Genomic DNA, 24354 nt, shown 5'->3' on the forward strand with positions numbered 1-24354 from the left:
GCAGCTCAGTTTGTATATTTCAAATACAGTGGTACCTTGAAACTCGACGTCAATTACTTTTGGGAGTGGCGTTGAGTTTCGAGGTATTTTTAACCTTAAGGATGTTGTGGAAACCTGTTAATGCGTTCCATGGTTCAGTGGAACTGCATATATTTTAGGCTAATGTAAAATAATGGGGTTGTTTTTGACACTTATATACTGAAAATACATCGATCAGGCATAACATTATGACCACCTTCCTAATATTGTGTTAGTCCCCTTTTGCTGGCCCATATGCAACAAACTGTGATGCACTGTGTATTTTGACACCTTTCTATCAGAACCAGCATTAACTTCTTCAGCAATTTGAGCTACAGTAGCTCGTCTGTTGGATCGGACCACACGGGCCAGCCTTCACTCCCCACATGCATCACTGAGCCTTGGCCGCCCATGACCCTGTCGCCGGTTTACCACTGTTCCTTCCTTGGACCACTTTTGATAGATACTGACCACTGCAGACCAGGAACACCCCACAAGAGCTGCAGTTTTGGAGATGCTCTGACCCAGTCGTCTAGCCATCACAATTTGGCCCTTTATTTTTCCTGCTGCTAACACATCGACTTTGAGGATAAAATGTTCCCTTGCTGCTCAATATATCCCACCCACTAACAGGTGCTGTGATGAAAAGATAATCAGTGTTATTCATTTCACTGGTCAGTGGTCATAACGTTATGCCTGCTCAGTGTAATATAAAAAAACACTGGCATACAATTAAAAAATACAATAAAACCTGCACTTTATCTTTACTTCTTTATTGTTTCCTATGCTTCATAATTGTGGAGATGGCTTGATCTTGGAATACTGTATTCAGTTCAGTAAAGGCGCTTTTACATGAGAAGTGGCAAAATTGCTTTTGTGCTGGCTGTGCCGGTGCACAAAGCTTAATGTGACTTATTTTACTAAAACAAAGAGCGAGGAATTTCATTAGTGGAGAGAACTTATGAGCAGTAATAAATAAGAGAGGTTTAGTGTTTCTATGTTTTTTTTTTCACAATAAGTGTTTTAGACTCTTGAAAAAAGCTGATTCTTACAATCTTTCAGCACCCCGAGCTTTAACACAAGTTTAAAAGTGAAACAGAAGGAAAATCCAGCTAAACACAGATACATGTGGATGGTTTCAGAGTGAATTTGACAGTTATTCTATAAATGCAGATTCATCTCATAGTCGCACTTTGATGACGTTTTACTGCACCGCTCAAGCAAAGCTGAACAAAGCAGCAGTCACACACACGTCAGGTTTAGGGGAAACGTTAAGTTTAAGGGCACAAATTTCTTGAGAAAGGGTGTCGACTTTAAAAGATTTGAGTTTAGGGGACGTTGGGTTACAAGTTTTCACTGTACGTACTGTGTAAAACAATGCAATGTATCAGTTATCAATGTTACTTAGCAACTGGGTCAGAAAATAATGACTTAATTTTAAAAACTAATGACTCTACCCACTCAGTTTACTTGTATCAGTGCTCCTGCCCAACGCTGGCAGGCAGGTAGGGACGCGATGTCAGTGTTACTCATAATCTTGTGTCCAGCTGGCGAGAGGCTGGGACTTGTACAATAATGCTTCACCTTGCTGCTGTCATCATCACTTCAGAAGCTGGGGCATCATCTCCCTCACCGCTTCACTATGTCTCTTCCCTTCTGTTGCTGTCAAACTCCCGACCCAGCATGCACTCATGCGCGCGCGTGTAGGCTGCTGACTTGTAGCTATCGTTACGTGACCCAAGGGATGCAGAGCACTTCAAACGGCCTCCGCTGCAGCGCAGCTACAGATCTTAAGCACATTTCTTAAAATGGTTGAGGGAACCGGGTCAACAACAGGGTGCCTCAGATATTTATTACTATTCACAACATCAAGTCAGGTTGAAGTGTTGAAAAGGTGCAGAACATGCATATCAAGGTTAGAGAGGAAAAAAAAAACTAAATGTGACAGACTCAACTAAATTGGAGATAATTGGCTCCCTCCCTGCGACAGGAATGTTTTCTTAGCATATTATTCCACACCACTGCTTCTCAAGGTGTTACTTGGAGCATCTCCAGCCGGTACACCAGGCGACCTTGGGAAATTTGCTGTATCCACTGGAATTAAAAACAATAATTAAAATGTATGTTTTTCATTTGTAATTTACATGATCTTTGTTCGGATAGATGAGAAAGATTTTCTCATTTTGCTGTAATCAAATCAGAGTGTGTTTGGTGTTGGATGAAAAATACTGTGTGGGCTGTGCAGGCTCCGGATTTTTCTAGTCATAAATCACACACACCGTTTCCCAATCTCAATACTTTGGGGATTCACCTTTCAATGACCTTCCAATTTTGTCAGAAAACAATAAACACTTTATATATCTAACATGTCGGGGCTAAAGGGAAAAGATGCCAGGAAGAATAATGCCAGCTCTGACAAACTTGTTGAAAGAGGATGATGGCTGGTTGTGAAGAATCTTGGGGTTAATTCTAACTGACAGTATTGTCAGCTTTCGCAATCACTGAAGAACTCAAGAATCAAAGAAAGAATTAAAACTACAATCTTTACTGAATTATTAATTATATTTAATTGGTGGCTCAGCACCTCCTAGCTGCCACTGCTGGGCTAATAAGCAAGGCGTTAAATCCTCAGTTCCTCAAATTGTACTCAGTCAGTTGAAAGTTCAATTGGCTAATAGCTTAAGGATCCCTTCTTTCAATAAAATAGGTAATAATCAATACACCAAATGTATATGGCCAAAATTATGTAGCTTATGAGCTAATAAACCATTGGAGCTTGTAGGAGATCCTGTGTCTCCTTGTGTCTCCTTCGTGGCTTTACCAGCCTCCACTCATTTATTTATTTTTAATTGAGAATACAATTTTTAATCAAACGATTTTTATGCCGCTCAGGTGGCGCAGTGGGTAGAGGTTGTGGCTCTTCGTACACAGCACTGTACCGCACTGCACTCGTCAAGTGTAGGTGATAAGATGTTCGATTGCTGTGCACGTGCCGGAGGGGGCGTGAAGCAGCCTCGTCCTCCCCAATCAGGAGCAGGGACCAGCATTAGTGCGAGGATGACTGACGGGTAAAAATTGGATGCGCTAAAATGGGAGAAAAGATTTTAATTGGGCTATGCTTGCCACTTTAAACATGCATCACTGTGGTAATTTGTGCTGCTTTAACACAGCAACATTGTGTTTATACTGTATAATGATAACACGGGTCTTTTTCAAGTTTGTGGTCGTGAGTTACAAATTACTCTAGCTGCTGCTGCTACATCTTGTGAAATATAGGGTATTTTAAATAATAAAAATAAAATAAAAGTGTGAGAAATCATCACTAGACAAAATTAGTTATTAATTGACGCTTTAATACCATCTTTGTTCAAGCACCTGTTCTCTTCAGGCTTCTGTGCGCACAGATATGTGTTACAGGCAAAATAAGCTCAGACTCTGTCTAACTTTATTTCAGAGGAATTTGGATGTAAAGCCCATGAACTATACACGTCGTGGGAACATTACAAACACTGCTGTTAAATGGATCGCAATGGACTGTAGAGGCTTTAACATAGTTAACGATGTGGGTCTACATGATGTTAAACGTGTTGCATCTAGAAATGGTTCATATTGGTACCCTGAGCGCCTGTTTTCAGTGGCAGGGTTACAAGATATTGCCAGATAATGTAAACAGACTTGTCATTTTAAATAACTGGCTGAAAGATGGGTATCTGTTAACAACTCTATATAGGCATTGGCTGGCTTTCTAAAGATAATTTAGATTTAATAATTTTATCATAATTTTATAATTTTTTTATTGGTAAACATTTTCTTGCAATAAAAATGTGCATAACTTCAAATTTTGCTTAGTTATTTTTGCAGTCGATTAATCACAATTAATTTGGTTCTTTAATTGCTATTAATCTCAATAAAAAATTTTAATCATGTGACAGCCCTAATTTATTTATTTTATTAGAATTTTAACATCATGTTTACACGCTTTTGGTTACATTCATGACAGAACAGGTAATCACTTGTTACACAAGATTCATCAGGTCAAGTTTAATGTCAAACACAGTCATGGACAATTTTGTATCTCCACTTCACACAGAAAGGAACCGGACCGCTCCACCTGGAAATCGAACCCAGGACCTTCTTGCTGTGAGGTGACAGTGCTATCCACTGAGTCACCGTGCCCTCCACTCTTTTAGGCAGCATTGCCATAAGGTTCTGGAGGGTCTTAATGGAAATTTCTCTCCATTCAGTCACTGATGTTAGAGGCCTGGTTTGCAATCATGGTCCCAAGTTCATCCCAGATGTGCTCAGGGATGTTGAGGTCAGGTCTGTCATGGATGTTTCTTTAAACCCTTTAAACCCATAGCATGTCTTTATGGAATTAGCTTTGAGCACTATGACGCAGAATAGCTGGAATAGGTTTAAAACTAATGATGTCTTTTATATTAGTAGATTTTCTACATTTGTTATGTGTGGTTAAAACACCTGAACTCTATATTAATGACAAAATAATGGAACTGTTTTTCTAATCAACCTGATAAAGTACATTTCTGACCATTTTTATGTTTTCATTATGAAAACAAACCCTGGATAATGCACCAATTACACGGGCTGTTTAGAATAGCCAATCCACCTTCAGCATATTTTTGAGGTTAGAGCAAACCAGACTACCCACAGGAATCACATACGCATTATAAAAAAAACAGCAAACATAATCTAAAGATACCAAAGCTGAAGATTAAAGCCCTGCACCACAGGCATCCACACCACCTTCAGCATCGGAGTGCCACTTCTGATTAAGCAACATGATTATAATCATATACAGTATATACAATCTGGGCTGCAGTCCAGCTCCTGTGCTTCATTAGAGGTCAAACCAAACAGTTCACCCTTCATAACATAATGCGAAAACAATAATGGCCCCAGCCTCCAGTCTGCATTTCAGTCTGGATTCTGAAAGCTGTAATAGATACAAGTAATTGTTTACCGTTCCAGTCCAGTTGCCAGTGTGATCTGCCTCTCTGTCTGTCAAGGGATTAAATAGCAAATGAGGCAGGGCAGGTGGCTAGCCAATGATAGTGTGCCTAATTGTTGGCTAACCAATAAGGGCGTCCTTAATTGCTGAGACAGTGAATTGACAGTTCAGCTTCTAATTAATCTCCAATGTAATGATGCAAGCGGGAGTAAGAACAGAGTGGAGAATAGGAAAATGTGTTTGTGCAAACGCAGCGTTTTCTCCTGAGATTGAGTTGCTGGTAGCGTGGTGGAGAAAGCTTTGAAGTGAGAAATAAATACAGGAATCCCTTTCTGGCCCTTAGAAGACGATCCAAGCTCATCGCAGGGGGAGGGAGCAAGTACATTAGAACTCCATAAGCCTTCGTGTGTTTTTATATATTTATTTACATTTATATTCATGAAATTACTGAATGTTTGTGGACACCAAAAACTAGAACGTTACATCCTATACTGTTGGTATTAGTACTGAATTGGTTCTCCATTGCTTCTACAAACCCCATTTCCAGAAAAAGGATGTTTAAATGCAGTAAAGAGCATGAAGTGAAGGGACTAAGTAAAATGCAGTAAAAAAGAGCACGAAGTGAAGGAACTAAGTAAAATGCAGTAAAAGAGAGGAAAAAGTGAAGGGACTAAGTAAAATTCAGTAAAAAAGAGGACAAAGTGAAGGGACTAAGTAAAATGCAGTAAAAGAGAGGACAAAGTGAAGGGACTAAGTAAAATGCAGTAAAAGAGAGGACAAAGTGAAGGGACTAAGTAAAATTCAGTAAAAGAGAGGACAAAGTGAAGGGACTAAGTAAAATGCAGTAAAAGAGAGGACAAAGTGAAGGGACTAAGTAAAATTCTGTAAAAGAGAGGACAAAGTGAAGGGACTAAGTAAAATGCAGTAAAAGAGAGGACAAAGTGAAGGGACTCATTACACAAGGTTCATTAGTTCACACAAGGTTATATCGAACACAGTCATGGACAATTTTGTATTTCCAATTTACCTCACCTGCATGTCTTTGGACTGTGGGAGGAAACTGGAGCATCCAGAGTAAACCCACGCAAACATGGGGAGAACAAACTGACAAAAGTAGAAAGAAAAAAATTCCAGTGTTTTCATTGATCAGCTTAATTTATCAAGAGTTCAGGATTGGTGTGTATTCCCACTTGTATCTTAGCCTAAGTTTTTTTTTGTTGTTTCTGTTTGGTTCGTGAACCCCAATCCAGACAAAACATTTGTTGTTATGACTGCTTTTACAGGTACTTTGCACATAAATGATAATAAATAGAAACACTATTTTTAGACCTACCTTCATGTTTCAGGACAGTCCTGTATATTGAAACAACCTACAGCTTTGTGATTGAGCTGTTACCGCTTCTAGAACTTTCCACTTTACAATAATAGCACTTATAGTTGATCATGGCTGCTCTAGCAAGGCAGAAAAGTGACAAACTATTCTTTTAAAATGCACTCTCTCCAACGTGTGCGCAGTCCACCAATTCCTTCTTATTCTTCCATACTTTGGTGGATTTGCGGCAGAGGTCAGCTTCATGTACATAGAGCCATGCCATGATCTCTGCACTCCTCCACTTTCTGTACAGGCTCCCTGGGCAACCAAAGTCCTTACACAGCATTGATATCCCCGCCCCTTAGTCCACTCTTTCACACCCAAAATTGGTGGCCAATTTTGTATGCTGCAGGCGTTAGCCAGTTGTGTCTGCTAGAGGGTACCCAGTCGAACCAGTAGCAGAACTGGGATTCGGACCCGGGAGCTTAGAATCTCAGCGCTGGTGTGGTAGTGGATTATCCCGCTTTGCCACATGAGAGAACGGCAGAGTGAATTGTTGAAAAGGTGACTTTTCACATTGAAAGTACCTGTGCTCCTATCAGCAGGCTGGGTGCCTACATGGACAATGATTTGCTAGTCCGTTTGGTTGGATTGCCGGAGGGGATTTCTCAGAGCTGATGTAATTACGATCTCTGCTGGCTGATCAGTGCTGCCCACACAGAGACTAGGGATAGTGGAGATCGATGCATGACTCTTCAGACGTGTTACTAAGCCCCATATAAACTTGCCTCATGTAGGTGAAAAGAAGCGGTTGGCTACTGCACATGTGCCGGAGGGGGCGTGTGTTAGTCACAGCCCTCTGTGGTCAGGAGTAGAAGCCAGTAGCAATAGAAAGGATGCGAATTGCAATCGGGGCATTGGATATGACTAAACTGAGGGACAAAATTGGGGTAACATAGCTGTATGGTTGCTTTTATTCACCTGTTAGTAATGTGTTGCTGAAATAGCCAAATCCACCAACTGAAAGAATTGTCTTAATAGATTTTGACATGTAGTGTATAGAGATGCATGAGTAACGATACTGGTATCGGGTATTTGCCCGATACCACGCTCATTAACTTGTACTCGTACCCGCAAACGAGGCTCCGATACTAAACATCTGATACCGTGTGCCTAGTGCATGTTGCTGCGTTATGCCTAGTTCACACTACACGATTTTTTCCCTGATTTTCGCTCAGCGGCTGGTCGGCGCTAGATTTGCCGGCTCGGGAGCAACTCGGCGTTCGCTCGGCGATCAAAACTCGGCTCTCGATCGCTAAGTGTGAACTATCCAACAACTCGATCCGACCGGCTCGCCGACCACTCGAGTTTTCTAGCACGTCAGATATCTGATCTCAGATGTGCGACTGGGAATGAGTGACATGTCGAACAGCCAATGAGAACGCAGGATACGGTGTGAGGGGAAACGCAGGAGAGGAGTGTAAACAGGTGGGACAGGGGGGTAATATAGTTTATATCAGAATACACCGGCACACACACACACATTTTACAGTATTTCTGACCTGATCGTTCTCTACAAAACATAACAACAAAACACCAACATTGCAAAAATATTTATTAACCTCCAACTCACTACAGAACAATCCATGCTATTCGTGTTGCCAAATCCACTCAGATTCATTTATTTTTCCTCCTTGATTTCATCACATTAGCGCACAAACACTTTGATCACTCGCTACTTGTTGACGTGCTACTTGTTGACGTCACTTCTCACGTGTGTTTTTGTTTAAAAAAAAAAACGGTATTGTAAATAGGTATTGGTATCGGTATCGGCAAGTACAAAAATACATGTACTTGTACTCGTACTCGGTTGGGAAAAAATGGTATCGATGCATCCCTAGTAGTGTATCATTTATTTGTTATTCTTGTCTTTGCAGTAGTAGGCTGTCAGTTATTGATTCTCTCAGGCATGTCTGATCGATGGTGCCCGCACAGAGAGATATTGCAGATCAGTGCGTGACTCTCTGTATGCGATGAACGGCATATTAACTCACCTCATGTAGGTAAAAAGAAGCGGTCGGCTACTGCACACGTGTCAAAGGGGGCGTGTGTTATTCAACCCAGCAGTAGTAGAGAGGATGCGAAATGCAATCGGATACGACTAGATTGAGGAAAAAATTGGTTTTATTCACCTGCTAGTAAGGTGTTTCTGAAATAGCAAATCCACTAACTGAAAGAATTGTCTTAATAGATTTTGACATGTAGTGTACCATTTATTTGTTATCCTGTCTTTGCAGTAGTAGGCTGTCAGTTATTGTTTCTCTCAGGCGTATCTGTTAATGGGCAGCACAGCAGCTCGCAGCTCCAGGGTCCTCAGAACCTGGTTTTGATCCCAGCTTCCAGCCATTTACTGTGATGAGTTTTCCATTGTGTTCATATGTGGGTTGCCCAAAACATACCTGGAGGTGAACTGGCTACTCAAAAAAAGCCCTAATTATAAGGAAGTGGGTGTTTGAGTAAGCACGTGATGACCTACAATGAATTATTGCCTTGTGTCAGATGTATTTCTGCTCAACCCACAGTGTGTGGGCTACAGAATTGACACAAGCCTAATCCAAATGAAGCAGCCACTATATTTTGCTAATCATGTATGCAAGGACGTTAGGTCTTTACGTTTTTTAGATGTCTCTTCACATTTTCCCGTGTGCAGGAGGTCTCCCACAGGTGCGCTACGGCTTTGAAACACAGCGAGTAAGATAAACAGGACAATTATCGAGCTGCAGAGAGAATTGCGGGACAGATGTTGCTACGCATGCTTTATAGTGAGCGTTTAGAGGAGTGTGGGTTGCAGTTTAAATAGAATAATAAAGGCTGGATGGGAGTCCTGATTCTGCTCAGCATGAAGCTTTTTGATACATGTGCAGGGGTGTGCAAACATCGCCAGTTACATTCTGTATTTTTTGTCCTCTCTCACTGACTCAGTTTTTTTCCCCTCTCACTTTATTTTTAGTCTGTTAGTTCTTCTGCTACAGATTTTCTTGCATGTTTAATATAATTCTCTGTGTGTGTGTGTGTGTGTGTGTGTGTGTTTAAAACACTTTGCGTCTAGAAGCAGAAGTGGCTTGGGGAGCAACCATAATGTTATCTGCAGTCAGGCGAATTTGATGACATTTTAATGATTGTAGATCAACAACACTTTTCCATTTCACAGAGGGACCGTTTACAAATTATACATTATATAATAAAAAAAACAGTAGAAATACCGAGGGAATATATACTGTATATACGTATATATATATATATATACAGTGTATCACAAAAGTGAGTACACCCCTCACATTTCTGCAGATATTTAAGTATATCTTTTCATGGGACAACACTGACAAAATGACACTTTGACACAATGAAAAGTAGTCTGTGTGCAGCTTATATAACAGTGTAAATTTATTCTTCCCTCAAAATAACTCAATATACAGCCATTAATGTCTAAACCACCGGCAACAAAAGTGAGTACACCCCTTAGTGAAAGTTCCTGAAGTGTCAATATTTTGTGTGGCCACCATTATTTCCCAGAACTGCCTTAACTCTCCTGGGCATGGAGTTTACCAGAGCTTCACAGGTTGCCACTGGAATGCTTTTCCACTCTTCCATGACGACATCACGGAGCTGGCGGATATTCGAGACTTTGCGCTCCTCCACCTTCCGCTTGAGGATGCCCCAAAGATGTTCTATTGGGTTTAGGTCTGGAGACATGCTTGGCCAGTCCATCACCTTTACCCTCAGCCTCTTCAATAAAGCAGTGGTCGTCTTAGAGGTGTGTTTGGGGTCATTATCATGCTGGAACACTGCCCTGCGACCCAGTTCACCCAGGGAGGGGATCATGTTCTGCTTCAGTATTTCACAGTACATATTGGAGTTCATGTGTCCCTCAATGAAATGTAACTCCCCAACACCTGCTGCACTCATGCAGCCCCAGACCATGGCATTCCCACCACCATGCTTGACTGTAGGCATGACACACTTATCTTTGTACTCCTCACCTGATTGCCGCCACACATGCTTGAGACCATCTGAACCAAACAAATTAATCTTGGTCTCATCAGACCATAGGACATGGTTCCAGTAATCCATGTCCTTTGTTGACATGTCTTCAGCAAACTGTTTGCGGGCTTTCTTGTGTAGAGACTTCAGAAGAGGCTTCCTTCTGGGGTGACAGCCATGCAGACCAATTTGATGTAGTGTGCGGCGTATGGTCTGAGCACTGACAGGCTGACCCCCCACCTTTTCAATCTCTGCAGCAATGCTGACAGCACTCCTGCGCCTATCTTTCAAAGACAGCAGTTGGATGTGACGCTGAGCACATGCACTCAGCTTCTTTGGACGACCAACGCGAGGTCTTTTCTGAGTGGACCCTGCTCTTTAAAAACGCTGGATGATCTTGGCCACTGTTCTGCAGCTCAGTTTCAGGGTGTTGGCAATCTTCTTGTAGCCTTGGCCATCTTCATGTAGCGCAACAATTCGTCTTTTAAGATCCTCAGAGAGTTCTTTGCCATGAGGTGCCATGTTGGAACTTTCAGTGACCAGTATGAGAGAGTGTGAGAGCTGTACTACTAAATTGAACACACCTGCTCCCTATGCACACCTGAGACCTAGTAACACTAACAAATCACATGACATTTTGGAGGGAAAATGACAAGCAGTGCTCAATTTGGACATTTAGGGGTGTAGTCTCTTAGGGGTGTACTCACTTTTGTTGCCGGTGGTTTAGACATTAATGGCTGTATATTGAGTTATTTTGAGGGAAGAATAAATTTACACTGTTATATAAGCTGCACACAGACTACTTTTCATTGTGTCAAAGTGTCATTTTGTCAGTGTTGTCCCATGAAAAGATATACTTAAATATCTGCAGAAATGTGAGGGGTGTACTCACTTTTGTGATACACTGTATATATATTAGGGCTGTCAAACGATTAAAATTTTTAATCGCGATTAATCTCAGAATTTCATATAGTTAATCGCGATTAATCACATTAAATAAAATCTGTGTAAATGTTATAGAAAACAAGGATTTTTAAGTGAAATGTGAAAAGTGGACGTTTCTACACGAAGTGAGTGTGTTTTGACCCTTTTGGGGCTTCCATAGTTCATGGACTAGCGTGCTTGACTCCGGTATTCTGTGCCGTAACAGATTAAGTTAATAAAGTGTTTTGCTCCCGACAACTTGTGAATATACCGTGTATTTATTTCTTTATTATGCAAGTGCATACATTAAAACGTTGGTTCTACCAGTCAAGTCTCAACATGAACTAGAATTTGCGTTAACGGCACTATTTTTTTAAATCGCGTTAAATTGAGATTGCGTTAATGCGTTATTATCGCGTTAACTTCGACAGCCCTAATATATATACACACACACACACTGATCAGCCATAACATTAAACCCACCTCCTTGTTTCTACACTCACTGTCCATTGCTGACTGTAGTCCATCTGTTTCTCTGCATACCTTTTTAGCCTACTTTCACCCTGTTCTTTATTGATCAGGACCCCCACAGGACCACTACAGAGTAGGTATTATTTGGGTGGTGGATCATTCTCCCCACTGCAGTGACACTGACGTGGTTGTGTGTTAGTGTGTGTTGTGCTGGTATGAGTGGATAAGACACAGCAATGCTGCTGAAGTTTTTAAACACCTCACTGTTCCTGCTGGACTAAGAACAGTCCACCAACCAAAAACATCCAGCCACTGATGAAGGTCTAGAAGATGACCAACTCAAACAGTAGCAATAGATGAGCGATCGTCTCTGACTTTATATCTACAAGGTGGACCAACTAGGTAGGAGAGTGGACAGTGATTGGACACGGTATTTAAAAACTCCAGCAGCGCTGCTGTGTCTGATCCACTCATACCAGCACAACACACACTAACACACCACCACCATGTCATTGTCACTGCAGTGCTGAGAATGATCCACCACCTAAATAATACCTGCTCTGTGGTGGTCCTGTGGGGGTCCTGACCATTGAAGATCAGGGTGAAAGCAGGCTAAAAATATATAGAGAAAAAGATGGACTACAGTCAGTAATTGTAGAACTACAAAGTGCTTTTATATGGTAAGTGGAGCTGATAAAATGGACAGTGAGTGTAGAAACAAGGAGGTGGTTGTAATGTTATGGTTGATGTATTTGTCATATATACATATAAAGGTGTACAGTACAAATAAATTATTTCTTTGCATATACCAGCTTGTTTGGAAGCTGGGGTGGAGCAGAGAGGATTAAGGGCCTTGCTCAAGGGTCCAACAGTGGCTGCATGTCAAGTCAAGTCAATTTTATTTGTGTAGCGCTTTTTACAATGGTTTCAGAGCAACTTTACAGAATCCAGAGCTGGGATTCGAATTCTCAACTTTTCAGTTGATAGCCCAAAGCTCTACCCACTAGGCTACCACTGTCCCCCTACTAAATTCAATCTGGGTTCTGCGGTCTAGTGTTTCTTGAAGAAGAATGTTTTTGGGATTATAAATTTGGCCTGCACACCGGTACAGCTGATGAAGAGGGTGCCACGTAGCAACATTGGTCCTGAGGACATGGGTTCGATCCATGACTGGGGTTCTTGATCACAGCTTGGTGTGAGAAAATTAATTAATAAGTAGATAATTAATAGAGTGTGAGTTTTAAATAAATGTTTTTTTTTTCAATGGGAGGTTCTAAGTGTAGTTTATTTTAAAATGAGAGCACAAGAACAGCACCACAATGTCGTAATTACTGTCTGGAAAAAACCCAGATTTTCACTTGAAAGAATCTTTGGCAGAAGGCCATCAGTATAAAGTTAAGGTCCACAGTAGATTCCCACAGTAGGGTAGGAGGTGTGGGCTCCACAGCTTCATGGTTCTAAGTATATGAATTGGATCCTATTTTTGGGGTATTTTCTATGTGAGTTTGATTTTGTGTGGGTAATCCAGCCATATCTCTCCTCCCCAAAATATACCAATAGGTGGATTTGCTACCTAAAATAGCAAACAAAGTGTATTTGAACAATTTAGATAAGTGAAAAGGATTTATTTACAAAACCTGCCATGCGAAGTGGAAAATCTGCCACAACCCTGACCCAGATTATAGATTATTATAGATTATTATAGGTATTGTAGATAGAGAAATGTACAGGAAATAAGTGCTACCTTTGAACAACTAGCAGTGTGCTAATTATACGTTGTCAGAAAACTTGGTACTATACAGATTCATTAACAAGGTACATACAATGTAAAAATACACTCTTTTCATACATAAAACATGTACAGTAGGCCACTGGTGCTTAAGGTTTAATTGTGCTTAACCCTTTTTTTACAACATTCTCACACAGTAATACGTTTGACTAGGGATGTAACGATACACTCTACCCACGATGCGATACGATTCACGATACTGGGTTCACGATACGATTTTTCCCCGATATTTTTAAACAAAATGAAATTGAAGACAAATTATGACAATGACTTTTATTATTTCTCTTAAAAAAATACGCCGCTCAGGTGGCGCAGCGGTAAAAACACACGCTGTTCACCAGAGCTGAGATCTCGAATACATCGTATCGAATCTCGGCTCTGCCTGCCGGCTGAGGCTGAGCGGCAGCAGGAACAACGATTGGCCTGTTGTTCAGATAGGGGCGGGATTTAGCCTGATGGGGACTCTCTCTCGGACTAGTGCGATTACGACCTCTGCTGGCTGGTTGGTGGTGCCTGCACGGAGATGGGAAAGGAGTGCGGTAGAGGGTGTGGCTCTCCGTACACAGCGCTGTACTGCACTGCACTCGTCAAGTGTGGGTGATAAGATGTTCGATTGCTGTGCACGTGTCGGAGGGGGCGTGGAGCGGCCTCGTCCTCCCAATCAGGAGCAGGGACCAGCATTAGTGAGAGGATGATTGACGGGTAGAAATTGGATTCGCTAAAAGTGGGAGAAATAGGGGTGGAAAAATACTGTATTTGTGCTTATCTTTTATTTATCTAAATAATGAATGCCCTTTTATTTCTGAGGTGGGTACAAACTATGCCAAATAATGCTTATTGTGTAAAAAAACTGAAATGAAATTTTAAAACAAATGCAACATTAAATAAATAAATGAATAATGCAAATAAAGAAAGTATCCTCACATAAATACATTTGGCTGGAAAATCTCCTACCTGGCATCCTGCTCTCAACCAGGATGAAAAGCGCCAGTGCCCTCTGCTATTTAAAGTGAACATCGATTCATCTTAAATGAATAACTGATTCGAATCATGGCACATGTGCACCGGTCTTGTGGTGCATCGTTACATCCCTACGTTTTACATTAACCTGTCATAGTCGATGTCATATGCCGTCATTAATGGTCATAACAGTTGATGTTATCTGTATTATAACAGTGTTAAATTACCAGCACCAGCACTGTCATGTGGACACCTGACTATGAGCTTGACCATGACATCCCATTCCAAAACCATGGGCATTAATAGATAGTCATTGTTGCCCCCTCCCCAATGCAACTATAACAGCCTCCACACTTCTGAAAAGACTTTTTACGGGCACTCAGGTGGCACAGCAGTAAATCACGATAGCACACCATCTAATATGTCCAATCGGATTAGGCAACAAGAACATAAGTCTTGTGTAATAGATGTTTTTTTTTATTCAGCATTTTAACTTCCTGTTCTTTCTTTGTGTTTATGTCTTTAACAGCTGCAACTTTGAGAGCTACGGATTATGGAGAAATGTCCAATCAGAGAGAGAGAAGGGCAGCAGGGGAACCCTACTGGGCGTATTCAGGTCAGTCAGGACGTATGGTATAATTATTTTTAAGGACAAGATGAAGGAGACAATATATGAATCATGCAGAATGGTATAAAATAGCCAGAACCTGACAGATGGACCAGTCACAGGTCATGATTGCTAATGTTATTTTGAATGATTTAAAAAAATACTGTAGCAGGTTGCCATCTGTGTTATAAACACTTAGTACTTGATTTCATCAGCCTTTATCCCAAAACTACCAGGATCCTGGTGTAATGTTGTTATATAGTTTCACCGTTATCACTGATGGCATTTTCTTCATACTGTATACCCGAGTTATGAGTTATGAGTTGCCTGGAATGTGTTAGAAGTCCCTTATGTTGAAATTAGGATCAGTAATTCAATCTTTACACCATGAACACTGCAACAAGGTCTGTAAACCTTATTTAAAAAAGAAACAGGATTAATGTTGCCTTCAGGTTCTAAGTCTATTTTATTTTTAAATGAGAGCACAGGAACAGCACCACAATGTTGTTATTACTGTTCTGAGATGCAGTTCTGTAAATAAGCCCAGATTTTCACTTTTTGGCAGAAGGCCATTAGTCCACAGTAGATGTTCACAGTAGGGCAGGTGGTGTGGGCGCCACACAGCTTCAGGGTTCTAAGTCTCTGAATTTGATTTGTTTTTTGGGGGGTATTTTCTATGTGAGTCTCGCATGCATATTTTGTATATTAGTGTTTCTTTTTAGCAGTCCAGCTTCCTCCATCCTCCCAAAATGCCAACAGGTGGATTGGCTGCTTTAAATCAGAGATGTGTATTTAAACCATTTTTTTATTCTAACTGATTTGATCACTGAAATGGATTTATTTAAGAAAATTATTTTAAAATGTCAAAACCCTAGAGACTAGTGATTAATTGGCAGCAGCTGTTAAATCAATAAAAGGTAACATTTTAAAATGAATAAAATAGCCTAAAACATCTGCAGAATAAATAACAAAACATCTGTATTTAATTTTCTCCTCTTCCTCATTTAGATCATTAATGTTGACATATTGAGCCTAGCGAATAAGCTCTGGACTCATCGTCACCCTAATAAGGATGACACACTTTCTAAAGATCAATAATTAAATACATTTTTATTTTTTATGCATGTTATGTTATATTTCTGTGGCTGTTTCTGAAAGTTGTTTTTACTGGGTGTTTTCGTTGCACCACTTAGACTAAAAAAATTTTAACTAAAGGAAATTACGTGCGGTAAATTAAAACCCATTTGGGATTCGACATAACTGTCAATTACTTTATTCCTGTGTGAAGATTAAACTAAAAAAGTAAAAGAAGTTAAAATAGCTGATTAATTTAAATGAATAAAAATAAAATAGTTTTTTCTGTGACAGAAAATTGGAACACCTCATATTTTGCCCAAAAGAACTGTGTTCCAAAAATCTCCTTTAATAGGTTTATAGCTGTAGTATTTAAAAATATGACAAAATCTGCTCAGCCAAAAATATACATATGACAAAGTAGATAATAACTTTAGTGGTATAAAACGATATACAGTATAATGTCATTAAACTTTGTAGCATGTGACCTCCTAATTCCTGATTAGAATTATGATCATGGTTCGAATTATGGAAGGGATTTAGGGGGTCTGACTTTCTTATTTATTAGTTAGACCCCTTTCTCCTAAGGAAGAGGTAAAAACTGCAGTTAAAACTGTAAGTTACTAATCATCTGTATTTTCTTTTTTTTAACCTCATTTAGATCATTAATGTTGACATATTGAGCCTAGCGAATAAGCTCTGGACTCATCGTCACCCTAATAAGGATGACACACTTTCTAAAGATCAATAATTAAATACATTTTTATTTTTTATTCGTTTTTTAAATGTATTTACTTGTGCATTCAGCTGTGTTATGCATGTTATGTTATATCTCTGTGGCTGTTTCTGAAAGGTGTTTTTACTGGGTGTTTTCGTTGCACCACTTAGACTGAAAAAATTGTAACTCAAGTAAATTACGTGCGGTAAATTAAAACCCATTTGGGATTCGACATAACTGTCAATTACTTTACTCCTGTGTGACGATTAAAATAAGAAAGTAAAAGAAGTTAATTTAAATAAATACAAATAAAAACAGTGGTTAAATACATGAAGTTTAAATACACTTTTTTTGTTTATATGTTTTATTTCTGTGGCTGTTTCTTAACTGTGTTTTACTGGGTGCTTATTGCTTATTCTGTTACAGGTACATTATAACCCAAGTAAATGACGTGCGGTAAACTGAAAGTCATTTGGAATTTGACATAACTGTCAATTTAAATTTGAGTGTACACCTGTGTGAAGATTATAATAAGAAAGTAAAAGAAGTTAAAACAGCTGGTTAATCTGGGTAAATCAATAAAAAGTAAAAACATTGATTTAATACATAAACTTTAATACACTTGTAAGAGATTTTATTGATTTTTTTTTCTGTGACAGAAAATTGGGACACATCATTTTTTGCCCAAAAGAACTGTGTTCCAATAAAACTTATTTTAAAAAAGTTTATTTAAATTCCTTTAATAGGTTTATAGTTGTGGGCATTTAAAAAAATGACAAAATCTGCTGGGCCAAAAATACACATACGACAAATTAGATCATTACTTTGATGGTATAAAACGATGTACAGTGTAATGTCATTAAACTTTGTAGCATGACGTCCTTATTTCTCATTAGTAATTATGATTATGGTTCTAATTATGGGAGCGATTTAGGGGGTGTGACTTTTTTATTTATTACTTGGACCCCTTCCTCCCGAAGAGGTAAAAAATGCGGTTTGGGTGGTGTGGGGGAGGGTTGTTGGTTTTCAGTCAGCAAAACTGTAACCTCAGGCAAAAGTAGCTGAATTTAGACAAAGAGTCTAAAATGTCCGCAGAATAATTTACAAATCATCTGTATTTTCTTTTTTTAACCTCATTTAGATCATTAATGTTGACATAATGTGCCTAACAAATAAGCTCTGGACTCATCGTCACCCTAATAAGGATGACACACTTTAAAAGATTATTAATTAAATAGGTTTTTTTAAATTAATATACTTCATTCAATATACTTTATTCAATATATGTTTATTCAGTCACGTTAATTTATGTTAGGTTATACTTATGTGGCTGTTTCTGAAATGTGTATTTACTGGGTGTTTTTATAGCTCCACTTAGACTGAAAAAATTGTAACTCAAGTAAATTACGTGCGGTAAATTGGAAGCCATTTGGGATTTAACATAAGTGTCAATTAAAATGTGTGTGTACACCTGTGTGAAGATTAAACGAAAAAAGTGAAAGAAGTTAAAATAGCTGAATAATTTAAATGAATAAAAAGAAAATATTATTTTGTTTGTTTTTTTCTGTGTGTACACCTGTGTAAAGAATATAATAAGAAAGTAAAAGAAGTTAAAACAGCTGGTTACTCTGGGTAAATCAGTAAAAATAAAAACATTGATTTCATACATAAACTTCAATACACTTGTGAGCGATTTTACTGATTTTTTTCTGACAGACAGTTGGAACACATTGTTTTTGTTTAAAAGAACTGTGTTTCAAAATTTTTTTTTTTTTAACTCCTTCAATGTGTTTATAGCTGTGGGTATTTAAAAATATGACAAAATCTGCTCAGCCAAAAATATACGTACCAGAAATGAGATGCTTATTTGGAGGTAGAGGTTAAAGAAGAGGTAAAACCTGCAGTTTGGGTGGGGTGGGGTCATTGTTAGTTAGCAAAACTGTAACTTTAGACAAAACTAGCTGAACTTAGACAAAGAGTCTAAAACGTCATCTGTATTTTCTTTTTTTAACCTAATTTAGATAATTAATGTTGACATATTGTGCCTAACAAATAAGCTCTGGACTTACAATTTCTAAAGATTAATAATTAAATTGATTTTTTTAAAATAATATACTTGTTCTCTTGTTCATTCAGTCACATAAATTCATGATAGGTTTTATTTAAAACTCTGGCCTGCACAGAGTCCTGACCTCAACCCGAAAGAACATCTTTGGGATGAATTAGGATGGAGGCCTTCTCGTCTAACATCAGTGTAAGAATGGGATGTCACTCAAGTTCATATGCGTGTGAAGGCAGTTGAACGAATACTTTTGGCAATATAGTGTAAATCACTGTATACTTCTCTCTCTGACTATGATGGCTTATAGCGGGTGACTTTTCTGCGCCCACATAAACTAGTTTGACTGCACTAATTGTAAACTACAGTCACCTTATGCTGAGAGGAAGAGTGTCCAGATGGTAAGAGTTAATTCAGAAACCATCGTAAGCACGTCTCCCATAATTTATAAGCAGCTGTAGCGTGGGTGATGGTAAATACCTGCGAACGCAAATACCTGTGTGCCATAAGGGGTCTTCTGATAGACAGATGGGGTTGCAGAAGACAGAAACCTACCAGAAACAAACAACATACCCTGAATGAAATACTTGAAGTTTTTGAGATGACTTTTTAAACTAGCTTATACTGTTTCCCAGACAGCGACTAAGAAAAGGGGCACCCTGAGAGCTATTCTATAGGGTAAATACTCCTGATAATGGCCAAGGAGTGCAACGGCAGAAAAAGTAGAGTACTTAAAAAAATCATTCGCTGCCAGAAGCCTGCTGAGACCACAGACATAAATGTTGCTTGTTTGTTGCAAGTCCCTGAGCGGGATAAAAACAGCCATGCAAAAGAGCTAAACCAGCAATAAGCTGTCACTGGCAATAAAATGTTGCAATCCAGTTGAAGAAAGCACAAAAGAGGCAGAAGGAAGACACTGGAATTAGGAAAAAGAAAATCATACTGTAATATAATTTCAGTATAATTTAATATCTCAAGTTTATTTAACCAATGTCCCTAATTTAAAGGCGCAAAATTGTACAGAATTTCCAACTGCTTTAGCGCACTCAATTTTGTCTTCCGCTGCTGATGGATACCCGATTGCACCCGAGGAGAGCACGCCCTGCACAGGTGTCTCTTCCACTGATGAGGGTCCTTACACAGCGTATGAAGATCCCACCCACTCGTAGTCCGGTCCCCACCCTGCAGATACGGTGGCCAATTAGTATCTGCTGCAGGCACTGCCAATCATTCCCGTCAGATGGCGCCCAGCCGACCGGTGGCAGCGCCGAGTTTCGAACTAAGGGGTTCAGAATCTTGGCGCTGGTGGGCTAGCGGAATATCCCGCTGCGCCACCTGGGTGCTTACAGAATGTAATTTTAACAGTAAATTAAATTTGATATGTTTTTAAAACCTGCTAGCCCATTATTGCTGGGATCCAAGGTTCGGGCGTCTACATACAGACATAATTGACTATGAGTGTGTTTGAAAACCTAGTGAGCTCTCTACATTGACAGCATTTTACGCCATCCTACGCGCGCTCCCGAGAAGTAGGCTGTTCTAATACCTGGATGCCTTAAATTGCTGCCTAGTAAGGCACCTTAAATGTGAACGGTATTTTGCCTGAATAACAAGCGAGCAATATGATGCTGCCTTAGCGGTGAAGGCAATCCCAGCATTCAGTGCAGCACAACTATGCTCAAAAAAAAAAATTACAAATATGGCGGACGGATGCGGAGCAACAAAGTTATTTTCAAACGTAAATGAATTATAATTGATTTTTAATTTGTATAAACGTGCACAAGTGTTATTTATTTGCAAATTCGGGCTTGTCAGCGAATTTAACCATTTTTGGTACACGGAGGGAGATGTTAGTTAACATGCTAGCGCGTTGTGCCACCTCATCCCATTGGTTTAAATGGCATGAGGCTAACTGTGTGAAATTGCTGTCTAAATAGTATGTTCGAATAACCTGACTTATAAGTCAATGACCTATTAGAATCCTCTCTACTTAGGCAGCTGCCTATGTAGACAGTAAGACAGCAAGAAAGCTCACTAGGTCTTTGACCCTAACAGACCCTATGTCTGGGGGAGTCATAGAGGGCCAAGGCCCCTTGATAGATTGGCGTCCTGTTTTGGGTGTGTTACTGCATTGCGCCCAGTGATTCCAGAGAAGCCCCATCGACCCCGACTCTGACCTTGACCAGGATAAAGCAGTCTTAAACCATTAAAATTAAACAAAAAAAGTTATTATATAAAGCTGGTTGCACAAGTTGCGTTCTAACAGATCATTAGGGAAGGAGTAAGGCCACTGCTTTACATTTAGCCAATCAGGACAGGAATTTACACCCTCATTTCCATGTTCTGAAAAGTTTAGATCTTATGCTTAGTATAATCTAAATGTTAGTATTATGCTCTTTTGTACATTAAAGCTTTAAAGCCTTACAGGTGCTTGAGGTGTGACTGGGAGTGAAATGCACAGAGATAAGCAACATGTCTGCCATTGAGCTGTTGTAAAATGTTGTAAGCAGATAAAGAACAACAGTTAGCACAGAATGGACACCCAAGTGTTGAAACCGTAATGTGACTAAAGTAGTATAAAAATAGGTCCACAGTTCTGTTCTTTGTTCTTCAGCATACATACTGCTGTAAGAACCCACAATTGTGTTTTAATAAATCTTCTTCAATCCAGTCCGTTGGTACCATTTGACTTCTTTTGCATTCTCACTACATTTGTCCATGACACCCATTTGCAGTAATCTTAGAAAATTCAAAAGCATGCATACTGTTATATTTATAATCAGAATGTACAGTATTTCATAGCTGATATTCATATAATGAATTACATAAATCACCTGAGGTAGTGAAATTAGAGGCTGGTAAAAAGTTAGATTTATCCACCTACAATTAGTCAAAAAGCTCTTGCAAACTGCTACTCATATGCAAATCTGCCACTAATAAGACCCCATGTGGGGTCCCGAACTCAAGGTTGAGAACTGCTGATATAAGTAAACACAGATATTATTAGCTGGTATTTTTTTGTTATTTATTGTGTTTTTTGTGAGTACTGATCAGCCGTAGCATTAAAACCACCTCCTTGTTTCTACACAATGATAGGTGGTGGATCATTCTCAGCACTGCAGTGACACTGACATGGTGGTGGTGTGTTAGTGTGTGTTGTGCTGGTATGAGTGGATCAGACAAAGCAGTGCTGCTGAATACTTTGTCTACTCACTGTCCACTCTATTACACACTCCTACCTAGTTGGTCCACCTTGTAGATGTAAAGTCAGAGACGATCGCTTATCTATTGCTGCTGTTTGAGTTGGTCATCTTCTAGACCTTCATCAGTGGTCACAGGACACTGCCCACAGGGTGCTGTTGGCTGATTATTTTTGGTTGGTGGACTATTCTCAGTCCAGCAGTGACAGTGAGGTGTTTAAAAACTTTATCAGCACTGCTGTGTCTGATCCACTCATACCAGCACAACACACACTAACACACCACCACCATGTCAGTGTCACTGCAGTGCTGAGAATGATTCACCACCTAAATAATACCTACTCTGTAATGGTCCTGTGGTGGTCTTGACCATTGAAGAACAGCATGAAAGGGGGCTAACAAAGCATGCAGAGAAACAGATGGACTACAGTCAGTAGAACTACAGAACTACAGAACTGTAGGACTACAAAGTGCTTCTATATGGTAAGTTGAGCTGATAAAATGGACAGTAAGTGTAGAATTAAGAAGGTGGTTTTAATGTTATGGCTGATCGGTGTAAAAACTACTTTTTATCTTGCCAGCCACTGTGGTTGCCTTTGAAATTAGTACATCCTGTAACTGTTTTTTATAGTGGAAAGACTTGATTTTTATGCCTTTATTATTATTGCCAATATTTTCTGTAAATCTGTGCTTCAGTGAAACATTACTTTTGCCCATATAAAATGTTTTTTTTTTCTGACTTGTCTCTCTTAATAGCAACAGTGGATTTTTCCCAGCAACCATACAATCTTAAAATCTTAGTAAGGTAGCAAGAGAGTCAAAGGCTCCTGGGGCGTGACTGTAATTTTACCTTTACAGCCTTTGGCAGACACTTTTATCCAATGCGACTTATAACTATAAATAATTGAGGTCTTGCTCTAGGGCCGAACGGTGGCACCTTGGCGGTGTCCGTCAACTTTAAGCACTGAGTTACCACTGCCGTAGAATGTAATAGACAAGCCCTCGAGGCTCAGTGTTTTTATGTGCTTATACAGTTTCCAGGTGCTTTAATGATGCAGCATCATTAATCATGTTTCTTAGATTTAGTATCTTATTTATAATAAGTAAAAACAATCAAGTTTTTTGAAAATGGGATATCTACACCGATCAGGCATAACATTATGACCTTATAATATTGTGTTGGTCCCCCTTTTGCTGGCCCATACGCAACAAACTGTGATGCACTGTGTATTCTGACACCTTTCTATCAGAACCAGCATTAACTACTTTAGCAATTTGAGCTACAGTAGCTCGTCTGTTGGATCGGACCACACGGGCCAGACTTTGCTCCCCACGTGCTTCAACGAGCCTTGGCCGCCCATTACCCTGTCGCCGGTTTACCATTGTTTCTTTCCTGGACCACTTTTGATAGATACTGACCACTGCAGACCAGGAACACCCCACAAGAGCTGCAGTTTTGGAGATGCTCTGACCCAGTCGTCTAGCCATCACAATTTGGCCCTTGTCAAACTCGTTTAAATCCTTACACTTGTCCATTTTTCCTGCTTCAACTTTGAGGATAAAATGTTCACTTGCTGCCTAATATATTCCACCCACTAACAGGTGTTGTGATGAAGAGATAGTGTTATTCACTTCACCTGTCAGTGGTCATAATGTTATGTTTAATCGGTGTGTAGGGCCTGATGTAGCTGAACTACATTAGCATATAATAAGAACCATTTGATTAGACTTCACCTAGAAGACCTAGAACAATCTCCTGTGAAGTCTTTGCTACTGCAAATTTCATAAAGGTTTTCAGCAACTAAGTTTAGTTTAAGGCCTTTATGAACCTTTCAAATTCTCTGATGTTTGAGGCGTTTAATTAGCGAGTCTTTCTTTGTGTGTGTGTGTGTGTGTGTGTGATGTGTAAGTGAGTATATACTGCTTGTACCTTTTGTTCTCTGAGTTATTCCTATGCCAGGGGGGTTCTGTGGGCACTTCTATCTTCGTTTTTGTAGCTTAACCCATTTCTACGGTCTCAGTACAGCAAAGGAAAATGTAAAGGTGGAAAGAAGAATAAATGCTGATATAAATAAACGTGCCTTCAGGTTGATACAGTAATCAAAAGTTTGTGACCTGTTATCAGGTTTACTTAAATTCCCCCTGGTACACCAGTAAAGCTTTTTAATGGCTGTTGAAGAGACAGTTTGATTCTTTGCCCATAGAGGCCACT

General features: G+C 39.6%; 1 protein-coding gene across 1 annotated transcript in view; it reads left to right on the forward strand.

Moving 5' to 3' along the window:
* The window catches only part of ca16b (carbonic anhydrase XVI b), a 200720-nt gene that overhangs the window by 45259 nt on the left and 131107 nt on the right, over positions 1 to 24354 (forward strand). The window contains 1 exon segment of the mRNA XM_062997440.1: positions 15014 to 15100. Within this exon segment, the coding sequence (XP_062853510.1) occupies positions 15014 to 15100 (87 nt within the window).

This window comes from Trichomycterus rosablanca, chromosome 6 (genome assembly GCF_030014385.1).
Source record: "Trichomycterus rosablanca isolate fTriRos1 chromosome 6, fTriRos1.hap1, whole genome shotgun sequence".
In the NCBI taxonomy this organism is placed as follows: Eukaryota; Metazoa; Chordata; class Actinopteri; order Siluriformes; family Trichomycteridae; genus Trichomycterus; species Trichomycterus rosablanca.